Source organism: Schistocerca nitens, chromosome 8 (assembly GCF_023898315.1).
Source record: "Schistocerca nitens isolate TAMUIC-IGC-003100 chromosome 8, iqSchNite1.1, whole genome shotgun sequence".
Lineage (NCBI taxonomy): Eukaryota > Metazoa > Arthropoda > Insecta > Orthoptera > Acrididae > Schistocerca > Schistocerca nitens.
This window is the reverse complement of record NC_064621.1, coordinates 436,662,985-436,689,825: the sequence shown is the minus strand read 5'-3', so window position 1 is coordinate 436,689,825 and position 26,841 is coordinate 436,662,985. Positions and strand designations below refer to the sequence as shown.

Below are 26,841 nucleotides of genomic sequence, written 5' to 3'. Positions count from 1 at the left end.
CATTGTAATTTCATTACAAATATGTTCAGCACCCAGCCCCGGATCTACGATATTTCGGAACTGGGGCAGAAACTTGATGTTTTATGTTAGGAAACAGTTTTACTTTCATTCATATGTGCAAGTTTGTCAAGCATGAGACTGAAAAGTAATAGCATGAAGTTTTTATATAAATTTGGAATTATCATCATTCTTCCATATAATTTATGTGATGTCCCCGTTTCTCCTCCTTCCTTGTTCTAACAAACAATCTTGTCATCACTAATTCTGTAACTATTCTGCCATAATCAAAACTCATTTTCTGGTTAACTTCACAAGCCCTGCCAGAATTGCCGGTTCAGTTATCCCACGTTTATTATCCAGTTAGGTTTCATTACGTGTTCATACAATACATTTTCCATGCTATTCCAAGAATAGAACTTAAGTGGCTGCTAACTGCAGACTATACAACTGGCCCTTAGTAGTATAACCTTCTGGCAAAAAATTCCTGTCAAAATTTCATTCTCTTTGATACACCAAGAAGATAATATGTAATCTTTCTTACATGTTAGTCGTTTATTTTCACTCTGGTAGTCTGAGCCTGTGTATTTTACTAATAGTTATAACAATGCTGATCGTTCACACACCTAATCAACCACATAAACAAACAGCGATTGGCATTCACCCATTCAGTTTTATTCGGCTCAGCTCACATAGTCCCATCCCCTTCTGTCTGTGAGAAAGATTTTTATTTATAGATGCGATGGGGATTCCTCTGGCAGATACGTCATGTACATTACACATGCATTCAAAAATAAACCTATGATTTGTTCAGAAATCAACTTAGAATGCATTCAGAAATGTTCAAAACCCAACTCGGATTCATTTCAAAATCATATGAATAATGGATAGACCAACATGCACTGGATGCTAGGTGCTTTGAGAAACAAGGTTTCTTTCTTCAAGAATATAAATTTGGCACCCTCTGAAATTGCTGCTCGAGGCAGAGACCCCAGTTTCTCCCCCGCCTCAATCCAGGCCTGTCAGTACCCCTCTATAATCTTCCCATTGTGACAAATAGCCTTTCAACTAGAGTTTAAATGCAGGCAATAGATCTGATAGATCTATGTCACTAGCATTATTCTCATTCAGACTAGATAATTACCAAGCAAGGTGGTGCAGTGGTTATCACACTGGACTCATATTTGGGAAACTGACGGTTCAAAACCCACATCCAGCCATACTGATTTAGGTTTTCCATGATTTCCCCAAATCGATTGAGGCAAGTGCTGGAATGGTTCCTTTGAGAGGGCACAGCCTTCCCTAATCCAATGGAACCAATGACCTCGCTGTTTGGTCCCTTCCCCCAAATCATCCAACCAACTAGATAATTATTAATTTACTATTCATATATTTGCTCTTGTCAGACTGGACATTGCATTGTTGAACAAAAACGGCAAAGCAAAACCCTGCATTCTAGCCCAGATGGGCCAATTATGGCCAACTGACTGATCGCCATGTCATTGTCTGCCAATGGTATCATTCAGATGCGGAATGGAGGGGCACACTGCTCTCTCGGATGTTGTCTGCTTTCTTGACCTTCAAACCACTACATCTCACTCGATTAGCTCCTCACTAGGCTGAGTGCACCTAGTTCCAGTCCTCCCACCAGGGAAAAAATCCCTGGCAGTACCGGGAACCAGACCTGCGTCCTATGCATAGCAGCCAGATAAGCTGACCTTTGAGCTATGGAGATGTACTAGATTGCACACTGCACTATTGAAGATGTGTTGGTATCCAGACGAGATGTGCACTTACCATATAACAACTGTACTCTGTGGTTACTGTCAGTAGGAGGCATTTTAATAATGCAAAGTATTGGAATGAAATCACAACTAAGGCTTCAAATTTAAAATGACCTTGACAAGTCAATACTGACTGGACAGTCTGTGAGGCAGATTAAAGAAATTTGTAGATCAGTGTGAAAATTGTTTTGTAACAAACAGATATGTGAACAAAGGAGAGGGAAAGAGAGAGAGACAGAAGTGTAGAATGAATTTGTTTTATCACGTAATTGTTTTTTGACAAACCAGAAGATCCATCAGTAACTTCTTTAGGCACACTGAAAGAAGCATCATGTCACATGAAATGTCAGAGATATCAGAAATTGATCTATAAAACCATTTGGATTTTGCTTATCTACAAGTTGATATGTTACAGTTTTGTTATATGCAGCCTATGTTTATACTCATGATGAGAAAGTGATGATTTTGACTAGCATTTTCCATCTTTACGACTTTATGTTTCATGTCATTTTGTGTTACATCATTTTCACCAACATGTGTGGCACCGTGGTAATGCAACAGACTCTTATTGCAGACCCTTATTGCCATAGCTATTTTGCGCCCTAAAACTGTAATCCTATTCCATAGGAACAAAGTTCAGCTTCCGATCTATCCATCGAGAATTATCCTTTCCATGGTTTACCATATCTAAATTACTTAAGGCAAATGCTGGGGGTGGTTCCTTTGAAACTAACACAGTTGATTTCCTTCTCTGTCCATAACCCATAGGTCAGATTGAACACACAGTGCTTCCTTCACAGGGCATGGTCCTCTTGAAAATGGTATACTCTTCCCCCAGCATTCGAATTCTCTTACACAGCCCTTTATAGGACTCATACAGTTTTCCATGGATTCCAAAACACAGTGCAAATTGGCATTTTTCATACAATCAGATCATTGTTAAACCTGAAATGAGTGATGAATTTGGTCCTACGGAACTTGATGTGTAAATAAATAAATAAATAAATACTCGGACCAATTTAAGATTGCACCCAGGAGTTTTGCATTTGTAGTCCACTTGTCCTCCATCTCTAATCGCCTCAACATTGATGGGTTGTTAAACTCTAATCATCCTTCATTTCCAAGTTGCCTAACCTACTTTGGGGCATTTAAAATTATGAGTGCCATTCGTCTGTTTTGTTGTGCGATTACGTTTCAGTCATGAGTAATAATTGTTTCTGTTTTTAATTCTAAACAATAACCCCTTTTCTATTATTTTCCTACAACTATTGTGTTGTGATCTTCAGTCCAAAGACTACTTTGATGGATATCTCCATGCTACTCTATCATATGCAAACCTTTCCATCTCTGAATAACTACTGCAACCCACACCCATTGGCACTGGATTACTATACTCGTCTCTTGGTCTCCCTCTGCAATTTTTAAACTTCCCTCCTGTACTAAAGTGACGATTCCTTGCTATCCCTCAATGTGTCCTATTAATTAGTCCCTTGTTTTAGTCAAGTTATTCCATAAATTTCTTTTTTCCCCAATTCTATTCAGCACTTCCTCATTAGTTGCATGACCTACCCATCTAATCTTTAGCTTTTATTGTGTTGTTTTCTGAACTGCTTACTGTCCACATTTTACTGCTGTGTAAGGCTATACTCCAGACAAATGCCTTCAGAAAAAGATTTCTTAACATTTAAGGCTATATTCAAGGTAACAAATTTCTCTTCTTTAGAAACTTTTTCTTGTGATTCTCATTCTACATTTTATGTCCTCTCTATTTCTGTCATCATACATTATTTGACTGCTCAAATAACAAAACTCATCTACTACTTTTATTGCCTCATTTCCTGATCTAATTCCTCAGCATCGTCTAATTTAATTTGACTACATTGCATTACCCTTGTTTTGATTTTGTTAATGTTCATCTTATATCCATAATGTAGGAAAAGATAGATTTCTACTTATTGTAAAGAAGACATGTTAAGTTACAGGCAGACACAATTAAAAGACAAAAGCTTGCCATTTTAGCACAAGCTGCAGGAATTGGTGGTCATGTGCATGAGGTGTGCTTGCTTGTGATTGTGAATGCTGAGTGTTCCTCATTTGCTGAAGAAGGCTATAGCTGAAAGCTTTGTGTAAGTGTCTTTTAATTCTTTCTGTCTGTCTCCAACATAACATGTTTTCTTTACAGTAAGTGGCAATCTGTCTTTTCCTATGTTGTCAATACAACTATGTGGCATTTCCATTATTTCACCTTATATCCTCCTTTCAAGACAAGGGCCATTCTGTGCAACTGCACCTCTAAATTCTTTGCTGTTTCTGATGGAATTATAATGTTACCAACAAACTGAAAGGTTTTTATTTCTTGTGAATAAATACCAGCCAGGTGGTGGTGTCTTCAAACTGCGACATTTGACAAGTGACGTACTCGTCATCTTCTGGCGAAGTGCCAAGACTTTGCAGTCGCCGGTCCCTTTATACCTGCGGTGTGCTCCCCACCACCTGGCCACGTGAGGCTGGATCCAGGAGAGCCAGTGGGAGGGGTGTAGGAGGAAGCGGGTGCGGCGTTCGTGTCTCCGTCAGAGAATTCTGGTTGCGTCTCGTCAGCTGGATGGTTCTTGGTGCATTCATAGCATATTGTGGCTAAAGCTGGATTCCAGGCCGCACTCAGTTGATAACCTTCATCCCTGTTCACAAGATTTTCGTGGACCCGTATTTCTATCGATTCTTTAATGATGCTGTCCCAATAGCTCCCGGCTCGGCACAGCACCCTGGTGTTCTTGAAATCAAAGGTGTGGTTTTCTTTGATACTATGTTCAACTATAGCAGATTTATCTGTCTGTCCAAGTCGGACGTGTCTGATGTGTTCCTCGCACCTTTTTGAGATGCAGCGCTGCTTTTGTCCAATATGCTGTACACAACATTCGCAGGCAATGCTATATATGCCAGATGTGTTGAGTTTGAGTGGGTCTTTAGCTGAGCCCAGCAGCTCTTTTGTCTTCAGTGGTGGTTGGAAAACGGTATTTATGTTTGATTTTCTCAGTAGACGCCACAGTTTGGCTGACAGAGGCCCCAAATATGGCAGAAAGGCAAGTCTCTTGTTATCTTCCTTTTCCTCTTCCCAAAATTTGTCAGCCTGTCTCCTCTTGAAGGCCTTACCAATCTGTGTTTCACTGTACCCATTTTTCTGAACACCGAAACTAGTTTGGGATAATAAAGAAATAAAAAAATAACAAGGTGTTTTGCATCAAGGTGGACTCAATTTCTGATATTACTGTTTTTCTGAAATACCTCTCTTAGGTTGTGTGACTCGTCTGAGAGGCTTTCTTTGTCGCAAATGGCATGCGCCCTATGTACCAAGGTGGTCAGTACTGACTGGCATTGCACCAGATGGTGGCAGCTGGTTGCACAGGAGGTACATGTCTGTGTGCGTCTTCTTTCTATACACTGAATGGCCGAGCGTGCCATCCACCTTCTTCCTAATCAGTATGTCCAGGAATTGAATACAGCCATTCTCCTCTGCTTCCATCCTGAAGGTGATATTCTCATGTATGCTGTTTAGGTGGTCCATAAACTACTCCAGTGCCTGCCTGCCATGCTACCAAATCATGGAAGTATCATCAACATAGCAGAAGAAATTCCTGGGTTTATGGTGAGCAGTTTGTAGGGCCACCTCCTCAAAGAGTTCCATATAAAGATTTGTGATCCCTGAAGCAAGGGGAGATTACATGGCCATTCCATCCACTTGCTCATAATGCTGTCCATTGCACTTGAAGTAGGTGGTCGTAAGTGCATATTCAAAGAGCTTCGTTGTTTCAGGCTCGAAGTGCTGATTAAGGAGTGCCAAGACGTCTTGTAGAGGTACTTTCGTGAACAAGGAGATGACGTCGAAGCTCATGAGTAGGTCATCTCTCTGTATTCGGATGTCCTTCAGTATTCTCACAAAATCTGCAGAGTTTTTCATGTGAGGAATGCAGTGTCCCACCAATGGTTTTAACCGTGTCGCTAGGTATTTGGCCAGTCCATAACTGTGCGAGTTGATAATGTCCAGAATCGACCGTAGAGGTACCCCGTCTTTGTGAATCTTGGGAAATCCGTACAGGCACGGTGTCGTTGGCGCTCTGGGATACAGCTGTTTCTTCACTGCCTCTGGTAGGTCTGAGTCCTTCAGTAGTGCCACGGTTTTCCTGGTCATCGTTGGGATAGGGTCCTTGTTGAGTTTCCTGTAGTCTCGGTCTTGCAGCAGAGAGCAGATTTTTTATTTCTTCTCTCTAAACTTCCATTTTCTCAATATGAAAAATTCTGAGCAAGTTCTTCATTTTTAATCAGCAGTTCATAACCAGTAAATTATCTTTATAGTCCACGTCTGCTCCTAGAAATGTCTTACAGTTTAAAATCGGGTTCTGGAATCTCTGTCAGTCTGAAACCTTCTAGTTTCTCCAGGTCTCATGCACATATACAACCTTCTCTCATGATTCTTAAACTAAGTGTTAGTGGTGATTAAACTATGCTCTGTGCAAAATTCTACCAGGTAGCTTCACATTCATATCTCCACCAAGGGTAAGATAGATACTGCCTACAAGAAAATTAAAGAGACCTTTGGAGAAAAGAGAACCACTTGTATGAATATCAAGAGCTCAGAAGGAAAGCCAGTTCTAAGCAAAGAAGGGAAACAGAAAGGTGGAAGGAGTATGTAGATGGTCTACACAAGGGCGATGTACTTGAGGACAATACTATGGAAATGGACGAGGATGTAGATGAAGATGAAATGGGAGATATGATACTGCGTGAAGAGTTTGACAGAGCACTGAAAGACCTAAGTCGAAACAAGGCCCCGGGAGTAGACAACATTCCATTAGAACTACTGACAGCCTTGGGAGAACCAGCCATGACAACACTCTACCATCTGGTGAGCAAGATATATGAGACAGGCGAAATACCCTCAGAAATCAAGAAGAATATAACATTTCCAATCCCAAAGAAAGCAGGTGTTGACAGACGTGAAAATTACTGAACTATCAGTTTAATAAGTCACAGCTGCAAAATACTATGCGAATTCTTTACAAACGAATGGAAAAACTGGTAGAAGCTGACCTTGGGGAAGATCAGTTTGGATTCTGTAGAAATGTTGGAACACATGAGGCAATACTGGCCCTAAGACTCATCTTAGAAGATAGATTAAGGAAAGGCAAACCCATGTTTCTAGCATTTGTAGACTTTTAGAAAGCTTCTGGCAATGTTGACTGGAATACTCTCTTTCAAATTCTGAAGGTGGCAGGGGTAAAATACTGGGAGTGAAAGGCTATTTACAATTTGTACAGAAACCAGATGGCAATTACAAGAGTTGAGGGGCATGAAAGGGTAGCAGTGGTTGGGAAGGGAGTGAGACAGGGTTGTAGCCTATCCTCAATGTTATTCAATCTGTATATTGAGCAAGCAGTAATGGAAACAAAAGAAAAATTTGGAGTAGGGATTAAAATCCATGGAGAAGAAATAAAAACTTTGAGGTTCGCCGATGACATTGTAATTCTGTCAGAGTCAGCAAAGGACTTGGAAGAGCAGTTGAATGGAATGGACAGTGTCTTGAAAGGAGGATATAAGGTGAACATCAACAAAAGCAAAACGTGGATAATGAAATGTGGTCGAATTAAGTTGTGTAATGCTGAGGGAATTAGATTAGGAAATGAGACGCTTAATGCAGTAGATGATTTTTGCTATTTGGGGAGCAAAATAACTGATGATGGTGAAAGTAGAGAGGATATAAAATGTAGACTGGTAATGGCAAGGAGAGCGTTTCTGAAGAAGATAAATTTTTTGACATCGAGTATAGATTCAAGTGTCAGGAACACATTTCTGAAGTTATTTGTATGGAGTGTAGCCATGTAAGAAAGTGAAACGTGGACAATAAATAGTTTGGACAAGAAGAGAATAGAAGCTTTCGAAATGTGGTGCTACAGAAGAATGCTGAAGCTTAGATGGGTAGATCACATAACTAATGAGGAGGTATTGAATATAATTTGGGAGAAGAGGAATTAGTGGCACAACTTGACTAGAAGAAGGGATCGGTTGGTAGGACATATTCTGCGGCATCAAGGTATCACCAATTTAGTATTGGAGGGCAGAAATCATAGAGGGAGACCAAGAGATGAATGCAGTGAGCAGATTCAGAAGGATGTAGGTTGCAGTAAGTACTGGGAGATGAAGAAGCTTGCACAGGATAAAGTAGCATGGAGAGCTGCATCAAACCAGTCTCTGGACTGAAGAACACAGCAAGAACAGCTTCACTTTCATTCTTTTTCCTCAGTGCATATTCGCCTGCTATTTGTCCTTCTCTTCCTCTTGTATTGCCAAACTCCAGTCACTCATCACAATTTAAGTTTTCGTCTGACTTACCAGGTGTACCGGTATGAAATGAGCGTGGTTTTTTTTTTTTTTTTTTTTTTTTTTTTTTTTTTTTTTTTTTAACCAGGTGTACCGGTATGAAATGAGCGTGGTTTTTTTTTTTTTTTAAACACTAATTTTGAATTGAAAAGTAAAAAAATTTATTCCAATTACTGACCACTGCTTTCTATACGTTTTGACCACCTTTCTGGCAATTTGTGGACACCACATCAATAGAAATGTTCCTCTTTTGAAGCAAACCAATCAGACACCCAATTTTTTACTTCTTCGTAGGAATCGAAGTGTTCCTCAGTCAATGCGTGTCCCATTGATGGAAAATAAATGGTAGTCAGAAGGGGCCAAGTCTGGTGAATACGGCGGTTGGGGTAGCAGCTCCCAGCCAAGTGTTTTGATTGTATCCTGAACCAGTTTTGCTTTGTGTGCAGGTGATTGTCATGTAAAAACATTACTTTGCCATGTCTTCTGGCCCATTCTGGTCTTTTTTCGATCAATGCATTGTTCATATTGATCATTTGTTGTCTGTAGTGATTAGTATATCGCAGTTTCACTGGGTTTTAGAAGCTCATGATGCACCTCATCTTTCTGATCCCACCAAACACCGAGCATTGTCGTCTTGCCGAATCAATCTGGTTTTGCAGTGGATGTTAATGGTTGTCCCGGATTAACTCATGATTTTTCCCGTTTAGGATTCTTAAAATAGATCCATTTTTCATCGCATGTAACAATTCGATGCAAAATTGTTTTTCTCTCATGTCTTTGAAGCAAAATTTACAAATGGCTTTTCGGTTTTCCATCTGTCTTTCATTCAATTCATGTGGCACCCATTTTCCACACTTTTGGATCTTTCCCATAGCTTTCAAACAGTCAGAAATTGTTTGTTGTACAACATTTAGCATTGCTGCCATTTCCTTCTGACTCAAAGTATCATCTTCATCCAATATTGCTTGCAATTCGGCGTCTTCAAACTTTTTTGGTGGACTTCCACATTCTTCATTTCTTACATCAAAATCATTATTTCTGAACTATTGAAACCATCTGATAGAGCATGATCACCATATGCCTCAACAAGCATTCGATGTGACTCTGCAGCACTTTTATTCAGATGAAAACAAAAAATTAATGCTTTCCATAAATCATCACTTTCCGGTACAAAATTCGACATGATGATGATGTTTGTTCCATGACTTGATGTGTACTAAATATCTTTGACAGATGTCATACCACCCAAACACGAAAAAGTTAAGGCTCGTTCACAACAAATATTCCCTATCGACACATTTGTATCTTAACGCTCATTTCATACCAGTACACCTGGTAACTATCTGAATAATTTCTTTTATATCACAATATATTCTTTTAATCTCTTCATCATCTTTGAACTAGTTGGCATATAAAATTGTACTAGTGTGGTGGATATTGACCTTGTGTCTATCTTTGTTATGATAATGTGTTCACTATGTTGTTCATAGTATCTTACCCACATTCCTAGTTTCTTATTCATTATTAGACGTGCTCCTGCATTACCTCTGTTTCATTTTTTGTTTATAACCCTGTATACCACCATGGCCATGGGAGTCCGTTTGGCTGTCGGTGTGGTTGTGTATGTGAATGTGTGTACTTTCGCAAGAGCTCAAAACTGTATACCACCATGGCCATGGGAGTCCGTTTGGCTGTCGGTGTGGTTGTGTGTGTGAATGTGTGTACTTTCGCAAGAAAAAGAGCAAGAGCTCAAAAGTTTGTGTGACTGCTGTTCCGTGTTACATGTCTCTGTGCTACATGCATGGCCTGCTATAGGTGAGTAGTTGTCTTTACCTTATTTTACGTATAACTCTTACACATCTGACCAGTAATCCTTTTCATCCTGCCACCAGACTTCATTGTGTCTAACTATAATCTATCCGTTTCCCTTTTCAATTTTTTTAATGTAGCTATCCTTTTAAGGGGTCTAATATTCCACACTATAGTCTGCGAAATGCCAGTTTTGTTTTTCCTGATGACGACATCCTCCTGAATAGATCAGGCCTTGATATCCAAATGGGGGAGTATTTTACCTCTGGAATATTCTACCTAAGGAGATGCCATCATCATTTAAACACATAGTAGAGCTGCAAGCCCTTGGGAAAAGTATAACAGCTGCAATTTTCCCATGCTTTCAGCCGTTTACAGTACCAGCACAGGAAGACCATGTTAGATGATGTTACAAGACCAGTTCATTCAGTCATCCACCCTGTTGCCTCTGAAGTTACTGAAAAGATTGCTGCCCCTTTCCAGGAACCACATATTTGTCTGGGCTCTCCACAGATATGCCTCCATGGTGACTGCACCTACAGTATGGCTATCTGTATCATTGAGACACACAAGCCACCCCACCTTGACAGTGTCTGTGGTTAATAGGACAGTTGCTACATACCAGTTTATATTCTTGGACATGCTTGTACTTGCACTGAAATATTGAGAAAAAATAAGACCAATATTCTGTGGAAAATGCAGCTTGTTCTAATATGATGTTCTGAATACATTATTACAAGGTGGTGAAAGATAACTGAAAGACTACCAAGTGAGTGTAAGTAGCCTTCAGTGTAATGTATTAACAACTTCAAACGATGGGAAGGCCAGGATGGATGTTGAGCTGGGCCACAGCCAGAGACAATGGCCATTTGTTTGTGAGTTGCGCTTTTGTAAATGTATGTGTGTTTTCTATTTTTGAAGAACAACTTCTTTGTCCTATAGCTTGAATGTTTAGCACTCTTTTCATTGTGCCTATCTACAACTCAATGCCTCCTCTATGTGGTGAGTAGCAATCTATCCTTTCCTATTGTATTAACAACTTCTTATTTCATGTGTGCATTGCACAGACTCACAAGAAATAGTGTGTGTGTGTGTGTGTGTGTGTGTGTGTGTGTGTGTGTGTGTGTGTGTGAAAGAGAGAGAGAGAGAGAGAGAGAGAGCGAGCGCAAGCAAGCAAGCGCGTGCACGTCTTCACATGCCTTCAAGCATTTTAGCAGCAGCATAATAGTATCTGAAGAAAGCTGTTTTGTTCTTGCAGTGACTAACCCTTACACGAGCACAATTTTCTTTGAACCTGTTTGAGCACAATTTTCTTTGAACCTATTTGTCTGTCTGAGCAGCTACTATTCATCCTTTCATTAGCAGGCTGTAAACATACTAAAGCTCTGCCAGTGTGTTCATACTGCTGAATTCCTAATTTTGATCTTTTATTTGACTACATTTGTCCTCCCAACTTACTTAGATAGACTGAATTTTATTTTGACCTCTACATACATGTAATATTTCCTTTCATTCAGGATACCCCTGCTGGAAGGCAGAGCTGCTCGCAATATAAACTGCCAGAAAGAAACTGGAAGTAGCTGGTGTGGTGTGTGGTATGATAAAAATGACATCAACCAGGTTGTTGTTGCCGACAACTGTTGTGTCACTTGGCACGATATCAGGGTAAGTTCAGATTTCTCTCTGCCTCCCTCTGTCTCACTCCTACAGTGCCCACTGCCCACTGCCCATTGCCCTCCGCCTCCTGCCTTACCCCTCTCCATCACCCTCTCCCTTTTTCACTGAAATGTAAGTATTTGTACATGATAATTTTGCACACGTAAGTACATGATAATGTTGCACCTGATTCATTGTGATTATTTGCAGCAAAATACCATTTCTGGCTTTATCATAAAAGACTGCATTTTTCTCATCCAGTTTGATATTGTTTACCAATATGGCGATTGATGATATCTCTTCATCCATGCTGATTGATTGATGACACTGTGGTAGCACACTGTACACTTATTAAGGAGGGTGGCAGTTTATAGTTTCCATAAAATGCCTAAGGTGAATGCTTAGAAAGGGCATGACTGAGTTCTTCTCCAGCCCAAACTTGTTCTACATCTCTAATGAGCTTGTCATCAACTGGATGCTGACCCATAATATTCATTCCTTTCATTCTTGTGGAGGATTAGAATTGAGGAACCCATTGTAATTTTTCTGATTTGAGAGTACGTTGGTATTTATGAAGTACATAGAAGGCAGGAAACAAATTAATAAACAATATTTTGTGTTTTTCTGTACTTATTTGTTCTTTGCTACAGTGAATACACTAGCTGCTTTTCATTTTGGATTGCTAACTTGTGGCTGTAGAAACCTACTGGAGAAATGTAATATTTACATGTATGTATTCATAAGTGTGATGAATGTTTTGAATTTTTATTTCTCGCACAGATAAGCAGCACTCATTTTTTTAATGTATTTTTATAGTGCGGACTTAGTAAGAGTAAAGGAATTTGCCTTGCGAGCACCGAACACAAGCTGCCACTGGAGTGGTCATGCGAGGAAGTCTCACTTTTGGTGCCATCACAGCTGCACCATCAGTTGTACATCGGCACTACCCACAGCCTGCTGCAGGTTGACAAAAGGTGGCCAACTCTAGTGCCACAGCCTGTGCGTCGATGGACACACATGCTAAATGGGCACTTATTGATGGGTCAGACTGTTCCACTCCAAGGAACAAAATCTGAGATTATTTGTGTTTCCTGTACCCAGCAGGTAGGTAGTTTAAAAGTTTCATACTTTCAGAAGTTACTGATGTTCTCTTTTAATTGTTTTCACAAAAGTTCATTTCCATTTTTCTTTATAATAATATATTGGTAAATATCAGGCAGAAGAAATCACAGTATTTTATCTTGTGCTGTACAGTACCATAGGCATAAAATAGTTTTTTGAGCCACTTTTCTATAAATTATTCATCTGGTTGTTTTTATGATACATTTCTCCAAGTTTTACTTTTTCTTCTCTTTGGAAACATTAAGTACTTCATTGACATAAAAATTTATTTTCTTTTCTTCTCACCTATCCCCGCATGCCATTTTATAGTTAGCCACCCCATGCAGAAGACATGCATTGCTGTGGTACACATTTTACGTCATTTTTGTGAGATATACTAACACTGCAGTGTTCATCTTTGGCACCCTAGTGTAAAAGGTGATACAAAATCAGCTAAGTACAAAATCCACACAGTTTGCATGTTTATTTACTTATTAACATATATAATCAGATGGCCAATATTACCGTTGTGTCCAAGGAAAGTTAGGAGTGTCAGATAAAATCACCTCGAAAACGTACGTCCAAAAACTTGGCGTAGAATTTAAATATGTTTTCCAAGTTGACCGTATCAAAATTCATGCATGTGCTGTGATATATTGTGTATTTTCATACCATTTGTGCCATAAAAATGTATTTCGTGTATATTAACATGAATAAATATGTATTTTTTGAAGATTTTCAGAAGTTACAAGTGTCATTCATAACAATTTGTGTAGTAATTCAGCTTTTTTAAATTTGTTACTGTAGCACATCATGTTACATTTAGTTTTCCCTTTCAACATGAATGTATATTGTGTGCATTTATCATAAATTATTGCTGTTTTTGTCATTTGTTAGCACCTACAACCTCAAACAAGTTTCAGGAAATTAGTAACTTTTATCCTAGCTTTCTCTGTTACATTTATAGAAATCTCATTTTGCATATTTATTGCTTCATTTCTTAAGGAGATAGTAATATTTTTAGGTTAACAGAACCCGAAATTAAAAGACAATCAGAAAGCTTATTTTAAAGTTATTTGTTTACTGTTCTGTCAACCACTGCACCAGCCACAAAGCAAACCCCACTGTGAAAGGTGTTCTCAAACAGGGGAGAAGTCAGTTGATGATCATAAGCAGCTGGAAATCATCCTGACTATTGTCAAATGCTTGAAAGCTGCCACAGATTGGTGTGTTGAGAGAGAGAGAGAGAGAGAGAGAGAGAGAGAGAGAGAGAGAGAGAGTTGTGTACCAGAGGTACCAAATGTTCTGTAAGTTCCATCTGCTCCTGTGGGTTGTGTCCCCCCTTCTACAGGAAGTACAGGCTGTATCCCTACTCATCGATTTGTCTGTGAGTGATGTGTCTGTGATATGGCTAGGTGCCCTGTACAGGGGAGACAAAGACCAGAGAGAACTCTGGATTTTGTACCCTTCCCCCAACCAGCCAGTTTGAGATGCTGTCTTTGACTGAAACAAAAACTGCCAGCAGTGAGAGTCACTTCACCTGTTGTGCCTTGTGTCAAGAGGAATCAAACACAAAAGGGTAGGAATCTATTATATGTCAGCAGCTCAAACTTACAGCAAATAATTTTACTCCATAATGAACACCAGGTGCTCTGAGAGTCTATGCCTGGGGCCTCATTCAACTTGATGAAGAAGCTATTCTGGCAGCCATTGAGGGAACAGGGTGCTACCAAATGCAGATTGTGGCACACGTTGTAACAAATTATGCCTGTTGTCTGGGCTCTAAGGTTGTATTTGGATCGTTCCAATAACTGGCAGAGAAGGTCAAGAAGACCAGCCTTCCTCACAGAGTTTTAATGAAGCTCACAATTTGTAGCACCATCCCCGGAACTGATCATGGCCCTCTGGTTTGAGTTAAATGGAAAAACTGAATCAGAGGTTTCGATCATTCTGTGACTTGACCATAGCGTTTGGGGTCCTCCTAAATGGATCAGGTGTGCACTACACATCAGAACTGCTACTCAGGTATCTGTGACTCTGTGTCTGCAGTGCAAACAAGGTTGTATGGTTTTTTAAATTATGACATACTCTGTCCAGTCCATATAATGATAACTGTAAGAGACCCAGGAAACAGAATTATAAGATCCAAAGAAATGATCCCAGTGGACAAGAGTATTAGAATCCTAGTGATTAACTGCCAAAGCATTCACATTAAAATGCCAGAGTTTGAAGCCGCCCTAAAAAGCATTAGAGCCCATAAAATACTAGATACAGAAAACCTGAAATTAACAGCAGTGAGGTTTTCAGGGAAAATTTAAGCGTGCATCGAAAGGATGGAGCAATGTTAAAGGGAGGTAGCGTATTTCTCACAGTAGACAAGAAATTCAAATCTATTGACATAAAAATTGAAATTGCATGTGAGATTGGTTGTTGGGTAAGACTCAGTATCAATGTTGGCTTAAACTTATACTTGGATTCTTCTGTTGACCACGAGACTCAACTCCAGATAAAACCAAAAATTTTAGAGGAAACCTAAGTTCAGTTGTACGTAAGTTCCCCAATTACACTTTCATAATTGGAGGAGACTTTAATCACCGAGAAAATTAAAGCTGTGTAAGTGGTGAGTGTGACAAGGTGTTCTGGGAGACATTACTAAAACCATTCTCTGAGAACCACATAGCACAGATTGTTCAGAAACTCACTCATGATGGACTATATTGGATCTAATAGCAAAAAATAGACCTGACATCTTTGAGGATGTTCACATAGAAACTGGTATCAGTGACTATCAGACAGTTGTAATAGTGATTACCAAAGTACATAGGGCAACTAAAACAAGCCGAAGCATTTGTGTGTTAAGCAGATCAGATATAGAGGCAGTAGTATCATATCGCAGTAAGGAATTCGAAACATTTATACCATTCAAACATGGGGTGACTGTCAAGGAGTGCTATGGGCAGGTGATCTACTTTGGCAACTAGTTGCTGACTAGCTGGCAATGCATTTCCACACACACACACACACAGCAACTCAGAAATGAGAAACTGCACTTGCCGTGTGTGGGTGTCGAGGAGGAGTAGTATTGTTTGTTGCACCTGAGCATCTTTCGGTTACACATGGCATGTCGAGCACAGATTCAAGCTCAGAGGAAAATATTCTCTGTTATTATTACACACAAATAAGAAAATGAAGAAAATTCTGGAGTAATATGTACATCCAAAAAAATATAAGCAGCAGACCATATGTAGCAGCAAACAGATTTGAAATTTGTAGCTTTTTACAGAATAATTAAACAATGTTATAGCAATTGGTGCAGTCGATTTCTTCCACCATAACACTTCCTTTTATTTCGAAAATCAAAATATCTTGATTTACGGACATGGAAATGTGGTGATGATGGATTTTGCTCATTAAATCATTTGCATGTGAACACCATTTTATTTACACATATTGGAGATCATTTCATTTTTCACATCAGAGATTTGTGGCTTTTCACTGTTAATTTCATGTGACAATGCAGTTTTTCAGAATGAAAGAGGCTGCTAGTCACGCAGAAGAATACTACGGTAGATTTACAATTTTTTGTACAGCTGTTTCTATTGACATACCTGTAATTTTATTTAAACAGTACGTGTACAGTTCACAACAAATGTAATGTGAAATTCTTTTCCCACTTCATACCCCACTTTCTCTGTCAAATCTCTCTTGCAGAACCTTGTAGCTGTATAAAATGGGATGTTTTTCAAATCCCTGTATGAAGCTACTTAACATAACCACTCATTTCTCTTCGAATTAATCCAACACAGAGCTGTGTTTAAGTGCACGACAAAACTCAGATCTCTTGGCAATGCAGGTGCAGTCAGTGGCAACGTATTACAAGTGATGTACTATTGAGTCACTTGGCAGTCTGCGAAGTCCTATTTAACTACATAGGAAGTGATTTGCTGTCAACCCGTTACCAACTCATGTTGGCAGAGAGTTGCTTTTGAGTTGCCCCTGCAGAGGACCTTAGTTCTGGAGATGAATTTGTAGAAGGTGTCCAGCAAAGGAGTTCCTGATTTCAAAATTAAATATGTCAAAAACGAAGATCAATAGATGAGTGCAACAAAAGGTATGTTTATCATGAAAGCTGTAGAATATCTACTTGCATATTTAAACTCATCCTCTGCAAGCAGTCTTTGCAGTCACATCACAATCGCTTCGAAATGTTCACTGCTTGCAGTACGGAGTTGTAAACAGACAGTGAAATTTTCCCTCACATCCTATAGTGTCCCAATGGAAATGGATTCAGATGCCACACAGATCGCCGATTCAGGCTCATCCTAAAAAGCATTAGAGCCCATAAAATACTAGATACAGAAAACCTGAAATTAACAGCAGTGAGGTTTTCAGGGAAAATTTCCTTGGATTTTGCTGAATAATTCCAGGAACTGTGGCAACATTTTCAGGAGTAAGCACAGTTTGCCTGGGGGCCAACATTCCCCACTAGATCATCAGCAACACTACCTGTTGGTTGGAACTTGGCAAAGAGCTTGTGAACAGTTTTTGCATTATGTCCCTTTAGGACATTAAATTGTGTTTGAAAACTGTGTCTTATTGCCATAGGACTGTTCTCTAACCTGTGGTATTCTAGTAAAGAAAAACACATCCTTCAGTGGAATACATGATTTCAACCCCTCCCTTCAATATGCTAATCTCCTTTCACATTTCAGTGGTGGACCTGATCACTCTGAGCTGTGGCACAATTGCAATTACAGAGAATTCTAGCTTTCACAATAAATGTACCACCATTTGTTGCACTCATCTATCAATATTAGTTTTTGAGATATTTAATTTTCAAATCAGGGATTCCTTTGCTGGACACCCTGTAGAGGAACTGTAGCTCAGGTTTAGAAGAACAGTTGGCCATGCCCTTGATAGATACATACTTATTGTTAGTAGAACAATTCATGATGGGAGGGTCCTTCCATGAATAGTCACTGTAAAAGAAACCTCTACGTAAACAAACTACTGTGTAATAAATGTCAAACAAAGCATGGTGCTGTAGATAGGGAGATGCTGAGTGACATGTGTTTGTCTGTCAAGAAGGTTGGAGACTTCAGTGACAACTGTAACAGAATATTGTTGAAAGATCTCTAAACAAAGCCCTAGAAAAACTGGCTATAAGTAAGGGCTGTTAGCGTCCAAACATTCGTGGGTGAGACAGGGATGGAAATCGATGGTAGAAAGCAAAAACACAAACTCTGAACTCCAATTTCAAAAGTTGCTGTACAAATGAAAATCCAGTGGTACAGCCCCAATATAATTCTCGCACCACTGCAAAGATAAGTGACTGATAATAGTGTCAGTGGTGTGGAAACAGCTACAATCAGTAAAATTGATGGAATCTCTCTCAGATCCTAAACTGAATTTGTGGATGAGTTAGCCCTGTTTTTAATCATAATCTACCATAGATACCTCGAATAAAAACTTGTGCCTTATAGGGCTAGGCTATTTACACCTACAGTGAAAATGTACTTAATTCATTAAATAACAAATTACAAGCAGCAGGTATTTTCTGTGATTTGTCAAAGGCATTTGATGGTGTGAACCACAACATCCTTTTAAATAAATTAGAATTTTATGGTGTCACGGGCAGCACTGCAAAATGGTTCAAGTCATACCTCGCTAACAGGAAACAAAGGGTGTCAGTGCAAGGGACTAGTGAATTAAGTCATCATCAGAATGGGAAGAAATTACATGTGGTGTCCCACAAGGATTCATTTTAAGGCTATTGCTTTTTCTTGTGTACATTAATGATCTCTCATCAGTTACACTGCCAGAAGCAGAGTTCGTTTTGTTTGCAGATGACACAAGTATTGCAATAAATAGTATGTCAAGTGTACTTCTAGAAAGATCTGCTAATGATATTTTCATGGATATTAATAAATTGTTTAAAGCCAACTCACTGACATTAAACTTCGAAAAGACTCACTATATGCAGTTCAGAACCTGTAAGAGGTTTCCACCCAGCATATGCATAAAGTATGAAGAAGAGTAGATAGAAGAGGTTGACAGTCTTAAATTCCTGGGATTACAACTTGATAATAAATTCAGTTGGGAGGAGCACACCACAGAACTGCAGAAACGCCTTAACAAATCTGTATTTGCAATTCGAGTGTTAGCAGACATAGATGACATAAAAATGAAAAAGCTTGCATACTTTGCCTACTTTCATTCCATAATGTCATATGGTATAATATTTTGGGGTAACTCTTCAAGTCAAACAAAAGTTTTCAGAGTCCAAAAGCGTGTAATATGTATTATTTTTGGAGTAAATTCACGGCCGTCCTGTAGAAACCTCTTCAAAGAACTGGGTATAATAACTACTGCCTCTCAGTATATTTACTCCTTAATGAAATTTGTCCTAAATAATATATCTCTTTTTCCAACAAACAGCTCAGTACATACAAACAATACCAGGAACAAAAATGATCTGCACAAGGACTTAAAAGCACTTACTTTAGTTCAAAAAGGGGTCCGCTACTCAGGAAAACACATCTTCAATAATTTGCCAGCAAACATAAAAAATTTAGTTACAAATGAAGATCAGTTTAAAAGAAGCCTGAAAGACTTACTATTGGTCAACTCCTTCTACTCCATTGACGAATTTTTTAATAGAAACAAATGATGTATTGTATATACTCATACTATTAGTATTGTTATTTCAGCTTAAAAAATATATATATATTGACAAGTTCCACATCCATGAGGATCTATTCAGCACGGATCTATGGAACGATAAACTATTCTAATCTAGTTGGAAGAAAGCAAACGTCGTACTTGTCTTCTGCCTTCAAGAAGGGCATCACAAGTGAGTCACAAAACTACTGTCAAATATCCTTGAACATGCATTTTTTTTAGAATCTCAGAACATTTTCTGACTTCAAACATGATGAGGTACCTTCAATAGAATGTCCTTCTCCATGTCAATCAACATGGATTTGTGAAACGCCAGTCATGTGAAACCCAGCTCACATTTCATACAAAGCATCCTGGATGCAACACATCAAGGCAGTTGGCTAGAAGTCATATTTCTCTATTTCCAAAAAGCATTGTTTCAGTCAGACCTTTGCTTTCTATCAAAAGTACAATTGTATGGGGCATCAAGTGAAATTTGTGAATGGCTTGAGGATTTCTTTGTTGGGAGGACACAGCATGTTATCTTGGACGGAAGTCATCAACAGATGTAGAAGTAACTTCAGATGTACGTCAGGGAAAAATGTGTTGGAATTCCTGCCATTCACGTTGTTTGTTAATGACTTTACATGCAATATTAATAGTAACCTTAGACTGTTTGCTGATGTTGCAGTTACCTATAATGAAGAACTGTCCAAAAAAAGAAGCACAAATATTAAGTTGAATCTTGATAATACTTTTAAAGTGTTGCAGATATTGACAACTTGCATTAAATGTTCAGAAATTGTGTTTTACACAAAACAAAAAACAATTGGAACTGTCAACTCGTACAGATACCTGGATGTGACTCTTTGTAGTGACATGGAACTGAATGAACACGACATGAAAGTGAATGGTCATATTAGCTCAGTCATAGATAAATAAGTGGCAGACTTTGCATTTCCCTGATATTCTACCAATGAACCAGTCCTCAAAGGAGATTGCTTGCGAATAATTTGTGTGATCCATCCTAGAATATTTCTCAAGTGTATGGGATCTCTACCAAGTCAGACCAACAGGGAATATTGAATACCGGTATGTACAGAGAAGGGCAGTGACTGGTCACAGGTTTGTTTGACCCATGGGAGAGTGTGACAGAGATGATGAAGAAACAAAATTGCTAGACATTTAAAAATAAGTGCAAACTCTCCCGAGAAGCCTAAGTTTCAAGAACCTGCTTTAAATGATGAATATAGGATTATGCTACAACCCCCTACATATTACTCCCACAGGAAGTAATGTATCGGTGCAGAGGGGAACTATTCTCTGCCAAGCACTTCACTGTGGTTTACAGAGTGTGGATGTAGATGCATATTTGTGACTGTCTACATTATATTTACTGCCAAATGACATTGTCTTTCCATTGTGTGTGTGTGTGTGTGTGTGTGTGTGTGTGTGTGTGTGTGTGAGAGAGAGAGAGAGAGAGAGAGAGAGAGAGAGAGAGAGAGAGAGAGAGAGAGAGAGAGAAGAGGTTCAAAATTTAAAAATTATTGTATGTAGTGCAGTACCCACATAGAAAAATGTAATGTGTTTTGCCCAGTGATGTATACAAAAAATTTCAGCTATTGAAACAGTTGTGTGTGTGTGTGTGTGTGTGTGTAAAAAATTTGCTTAAAGGTGCAAGTATTGACCTGTTACATTGTGATCTGGTCTAGCTTTCTCAACTGCTTCAGTTATTTATGTAATTATGATTCTTTAAAATGAGTCTATAGTATTTTCTATTTCCTTACAAAAGTATACATCATTGTATTTATATTTGGGTGAATTAAATAAAACACGTGCAAATAGTTCACAAAAGGCAATATTTTATCCATGGTTGTAGAGCTCCATAACTTTTCCATTGACAGAATAATTACAAAAGATGGCAGTCAGATATAGTTCCAGGCTTGATTCTGTCTTTAGGTTGACGTATACACCTCAGTAGAGTGTCTAATAAAATATTATATTATAATCTCTCTTATATTGTGAAAATTAGGAACATCTTTAAATTATGACATTAAAGAGAGAAGTTTCTTCAGAGTAAAGAATGTGCCACACACAAGATACCGCTACTTTAGTTCGTGTTAGGGAAGGCAACCATTCACCTGTAGGAGACTTGACACTTGGTGCATACACACACATAACAGAAAACTGTGTTCACTAGCCTTTGAGCTCATGGTCTTTTTCTTCCTACACACACACACGGTCGAAGTACAGAAAGCACAGAGATTGAGACATATTAGAACCACGAAGATACAGAGCTTAAAGGTGATCCCACAACTTCCGGGGAGGGGGAGAATGCAATTTCTACATCTACAGCTATACTCTGCAAACCACCTTGAGGTGCATGGCAGAGAGTATGTCCAATTTTACCAGCTATTAGCATTTCTTCCTGTTCCATTCACGTATGGAAGGCAGGAAGAATGATTTTTTGAATGCCTCTGTGCGTGCAGTAATTATATGAACCTCATCCTCACAATCCCTATGTGAGCAATATGTAGCAGGTTGTTGTATATTCCTGGAGTAATCATTTAGAGCCAGTTCTTGAAACATTGTTAATGGACTTACTCGACATAATTTACATCTATCTTAAATAGTCTTCCAGTTCAGTTCCTTCAGTATCTCTGTCACACTCTCCCAAGCATTAAACATATCTCTTGCCAATCTTGCCACTTTTCTCTGTATACATTGAAAAATCCTCTGTTAGTCCTATCTGGTATGCGTCCCACAGACTTGAGCAATATTATAGAACTGATCGCACAAGTGATTTGTAAAAAATCTCCTTTGTAGACTAATCGTACTTCCCCATGACTGAACCTATGTGCTTACTCCATTTCATATACCTATAAAGTGTTAAGCCCAGGTATTTGTATGTTTTTTTCATTTTGTGAAGTGCAAAATTTTACATATCTAAACTGTTACAGCAAGTTGCCGATCTCTGTGCCATGTTGAAATCTTATCAAGATATGACTGAATATTTATGCAGCTTGTTTCAGTTAGTACTTCACTACAGAAAATCACGTCATCTGCAAAAAGCCTGACTTTACTACTAATATTGTCTGCAAGGTCATTAATATACAGGGAACAGCAAGGGTGCCAACACACTTCTACATATGACAATCCAAGATAACATGCTGCGTCCTCCATACCAAATACCCGGAGCTTGTGGTCTAGTGGCCAGCATTGCTACCTAGGTTCGGTTCCCGGCCGGGTTGCAGATTTTATCTGCCCGGGGACTGGGTGTTTGTGTTGTCCTCATCATTTCGTCATAATCTTCATCATTCATGACAGTGGCTCAATTGGACTGTGAAAAAATTGAGATTTTGTACGGGCGTTGATGGTCGCGCAGTTGAGTGCACCACAAACCACCCGTCGTCGTCATCATCATCATCCATACCAAAAAAATCTGCAACCGAGTCGCAAATTTCATTTGATACCGCCGTGTGATTTTACTTTTGATAATAAGCGTAGGTTCGGTACCAAGTCAAATACTTTTCGGAAATCATGAAATACTGCATCTATCTGGTTGCCCTGATCCAAAGCTTTCGGTATGTCGTGAGAAAAGTGAGAATTTGGATTCACATGATCGATGAGTTCAAAATCCATGCTGGTTGTCATTGAGGAGATCATTCTGTTCAAGATACCTCATGTTTGAACTCGGAATATGTTATAGTATTCTACAACAAATCAATGTCAAGGATACTGGCAATGCGTCACTTCTACTACCCGTCTTGTAGATAGGTGTGGCTGTGCCTTTTTCCCAAAATTGGGCACGGTTTTTTTTGCTTGCGGGGTCTATGATAGTTTATAGTTAGAAGAGGAGCTAACTCAGCTGCAAATTCGTTATAAAATTTGACAGGGATTCCATCAGGGGCTGGAGCTTTGTTTAGTTTTCACGATTTCAGCTGTTTCTCTGTGCCACTGATGTGAAAGATCATTTGAAAATATTCTGCTGCTGTAGTCACTGAAGACATCATGCATTGATCTCCTGACACCCAAACATGTTTCATTTGGCACATGTACCTGTACCCTTTACTAATGTTTACATGTTTAAGTTTGTAGTGCTGTCTGGGTCTTTATAGCCTTTGATGATGTATTTTGCTTTGGCATACAAAATGCTAGGCACAGAAATATGCCTTGGATCATAGCATAATGGCTATAAGACAAAAATCACCAAAGAATCCAGAATTAATTCTGGAAACAATCCCGTAGGTTCTCCACAATATCTTTCCTTACATCAGTGCAGGACAACTTCTGTAAAGTTTGGAAGGTGGGCGAGTAATACTGGCTGTATGCGCGGATCATGAGTCATGCTTGGATAGTTCAGTTGATAAGAGCACTTGCCTGCAAAACACAAAGGTTCCAGTTTTGAGTCTTGGTCTGGCACTCGGATCTAAACTGCCAGCAAGTTTCAGGTAAATGTTAGTCCAGCTGATATTTTAGTTAGTAGTTCACAACATATTGTATATTTACTGTTTCCTCTGTCAACAGGCAGTAGTGGTTCTTGGAGGCGAAATCTGTTGCAGTCAGCATCCACCTCTCTGTGTAACTGAAGCATGTGGTAATCAGGGCATCGTGGGGCTTTCATTTCTGCCACATCCTTATCTAAAAAGAAGTGACATCATTACACAAACTGGTAGTGGTGATATTAACTCACTTTGTTTAAAATGGGATGCTGGAGTTGTGGAAAAACCAGAAATGTCAGATGCAAAATACCACTGCAAATCTTCAGAAGCCACCTGGACACTGGGAAGGGGCCGACAACTCCGTGTCACAGAACGCTGCAACATGCAGCCAGTATACTTAGGTACTATAGTAATGTTTATATTTGGAGTTTAGCTAAAGAAGCTTTCCCATCAAATTCATTAAGAATTCTTATAAACTTGTTCCATTAAACCAAACAAAGCAAAAACTTGAATAGCTTATTTCAGAATTGTATTAAATCAAACTCCTTTGGAAATTAGATCATGTAATACAAAAAAAATTACTTATTTTGTGGTGCTGTTCAGAAAATGCAAGATAATTTTTAATCAGGTCAAAATCACTGGGACAGCACACATGCACCTTGAAAAGCTGTAGATTTCAACTCACAATAAAGATGACACACTGAGTTGCAGACAGTCACAAAAAATAAAAAAAAAACACACCCATTCATACAAGCATGCATGTCCCATGCACACATGAGCTCTATCTTTTGCCAGAGGGACCAGATGACTGACAGCAGGACAAGGCTGCCATTTTCCACAACCTCTATCCTATCGCCTCCTCCCATTTCATCTCCCTCCCACCCCTCTCATTGTGCACACATGGGTGGCTGTGGGGGAGCAATTTCCACCACTGCCCTGTCACTTCATCCTATTTTACATCCCCTCAACCTCATTGTGCACTGTTCTCTGCCAACACACCCAACAGTCTTTCCCCCTCCCCCATAACCACCCAATGCTGCACCTGGAAACCTTGTCCTGGAACCACCTACTCCCTACACATTGTGCCAGACAGCATTCTTCCCTCCCCTTATTCGTACCCTACCCCACTCCAGGTAGCTGCGTTCATTCAACATGGTTTTGCATTTTGTCCAGATATAGCGGTCATGTGCACATGAGGTGTGCGTGTGCGCACGCATATTCTTTTCTGATGTGGGTTAACCGAAAGCTAAATGTGTTATCTTTGATAAGTAGCACTCTATCCTTTTCATAATATTGTTGATATTTACACTTTTCATTGTTTGAAAAGCTGTACATTTGACATAAACCAAATATGGTTTACTCTCCACATTATTTTTATGTGAAACAACTTGTGGTACTGCTTTCTCAGTTTTACCGTCCTCTACTTGGTTTATCCAAATTATTAATATTTCAAATGGAGGGTTTTCTGCGGTTCATTCTGACAGCTGGAAGATTTTTCATGTTCTGGCTTAATTACATCACTAGTACTGTTTTAAATGAACTCCATGTTTGTAAAGTTGTTTCATATAAATGACTTACTCTTCACCCTTTACACCATCATCTATTAGAGCAATTACAAGGCCCTCTTAGAATTGTCTGTGTTCTAAACATACAGCAAGGTATTTAGTAAAATTGGATCTGCATATAACTATCCACTACAACCAACCATAGACATCACCAAACATATTTCAGTAGAATATATGGTGCTCTGTGGGCATTTTTTACTGTATAAAAATACGAAAATAGTTCTGGTGTATTGTAGACTAAATGACATTAATGTATTTCAGGCTTACAGAGTGCCAGGAAGAGGTCACTTCACAGACAACACACTTCATCCCTACAAAAACAACCGTGGCAAAGATCAAAAGCAGATCTGATGTCTTACACTGATGTCTTAGCTCCAGGAATACTCGAGGCATGGGGAATAGATGATATGCAGGAATGGTCACCTACCGTCACAGAGCCTTCTGCTGTTGACAAAGTTCAGCAGTGGCTACAGATGAATTCCACATCACTGAATACTGTTGAGAGAGAAAGTGAAATTACAGCTGTTGAGAGTGTTTCTGCAAGTAGACTTCAGACTGCGGATCAGACATATTTGTCAGGTGTTCTTCCAGCATCACAGTTTGTCGAGGATGAGGCAGAAAATTTCGACCCGATTACAACCCATCACCGTTTCTCGCAAAGCAGTTCTGTAAGAACTCGAACTGTGCTTCCTCCTTACAATAATAGTACAGACTTTCTTGATACTAGTGGAGATGCATATTTTAATTTATCTCCCAATGTGGTGAAACAATCAAAACCTTCGAAAACCACTAGTGTCAAACGAAAGTCTCAAGTACTAGGATTTTAAACACCAGAAAAAAGGACAATATTTGTGCCACCAAACTCTGGAAAGGAAGAAAAGCTTGAAATAAATAATGTGTGTTAGATTTTAGTTTGAGAAGTCTGACAGTTGCTATAAAATTATATTTACCGTTAAGTACAAATTTATTTTTGTATTGTACTGTATACATAACTTCATTGTTTTGTACAGCCACTCCAAAATAAATGCTGCATCAAATACTGTTTGGTGGACTTGGGTCTCTGTTCCTCCTTTAAAATACTTTCACATATTAATCAAATGACAAGAAATCTGCTCCATACATTTAGATCAAAATTTAACAGTTCATAGTCTGATGCAGAGAATAGCATAATCAAATTTAGTGTGTGATCTGGAATCCACATGCATAAGTTGTTTGTTTACCAGAAATGAGCAGATATTACAAAGATTTTGTATAAACAGTCTCTCTATGCCTAAATTTTCAACACTTCATAGCAAAAGGAATGACATCTAATAAATTCATTGTATTACGCACGGTAACTTACAAAAGACATGTTCTTCCCTGACAACCTCTTTATCTGAATTATCATTCTTAATATTGGAACTTTGTGTACATTTAAACCTATTGAACTACATTTTAAAAATGTATTTTACTCAC

The 26,841-nt window shown here is 38.9% G+C and overlaps 1 protein-coding gene across 2 annotated transcripts in view; it reads left to right on the top strand.

Moving 5' to 3' along the window:
• Window positions 1-26,435, top strand: part of LOC126199328 (uncharacterized) — a 115,935-nt gene extending 89,500 nt beyond the window's left edge. The window contains exons 7-10 of one of the 2 annotated variants that reach the window (XM_049936171.1): window positions 11,480-11,627; window positions 12,435-12,722; window positions 23,907-24,222; window positions 25,648-26,435. In XM_049936171.1, the coding sequence (XP_049792128.1) occupies window positions 11,480-11,627; window positions 12,435-12,722; window positions 23,907-24,222; window positions 25,648-26,213 (1,318 nt within the window). In that variant the 3' untranslated portion in view covers window positions 26,214-26,435. The remainder of the gene's footprint in view (window positions 1-11,479; window positions 11,628-12,434; window positions 12,723-23,906; window positions 24,223-25,647) is intronic. The other variant, XM_049936172.1, reaches the window with a different exon arrangement.
• Window positions 26,436-26,841: the final 406 nt, after the last annotated feature.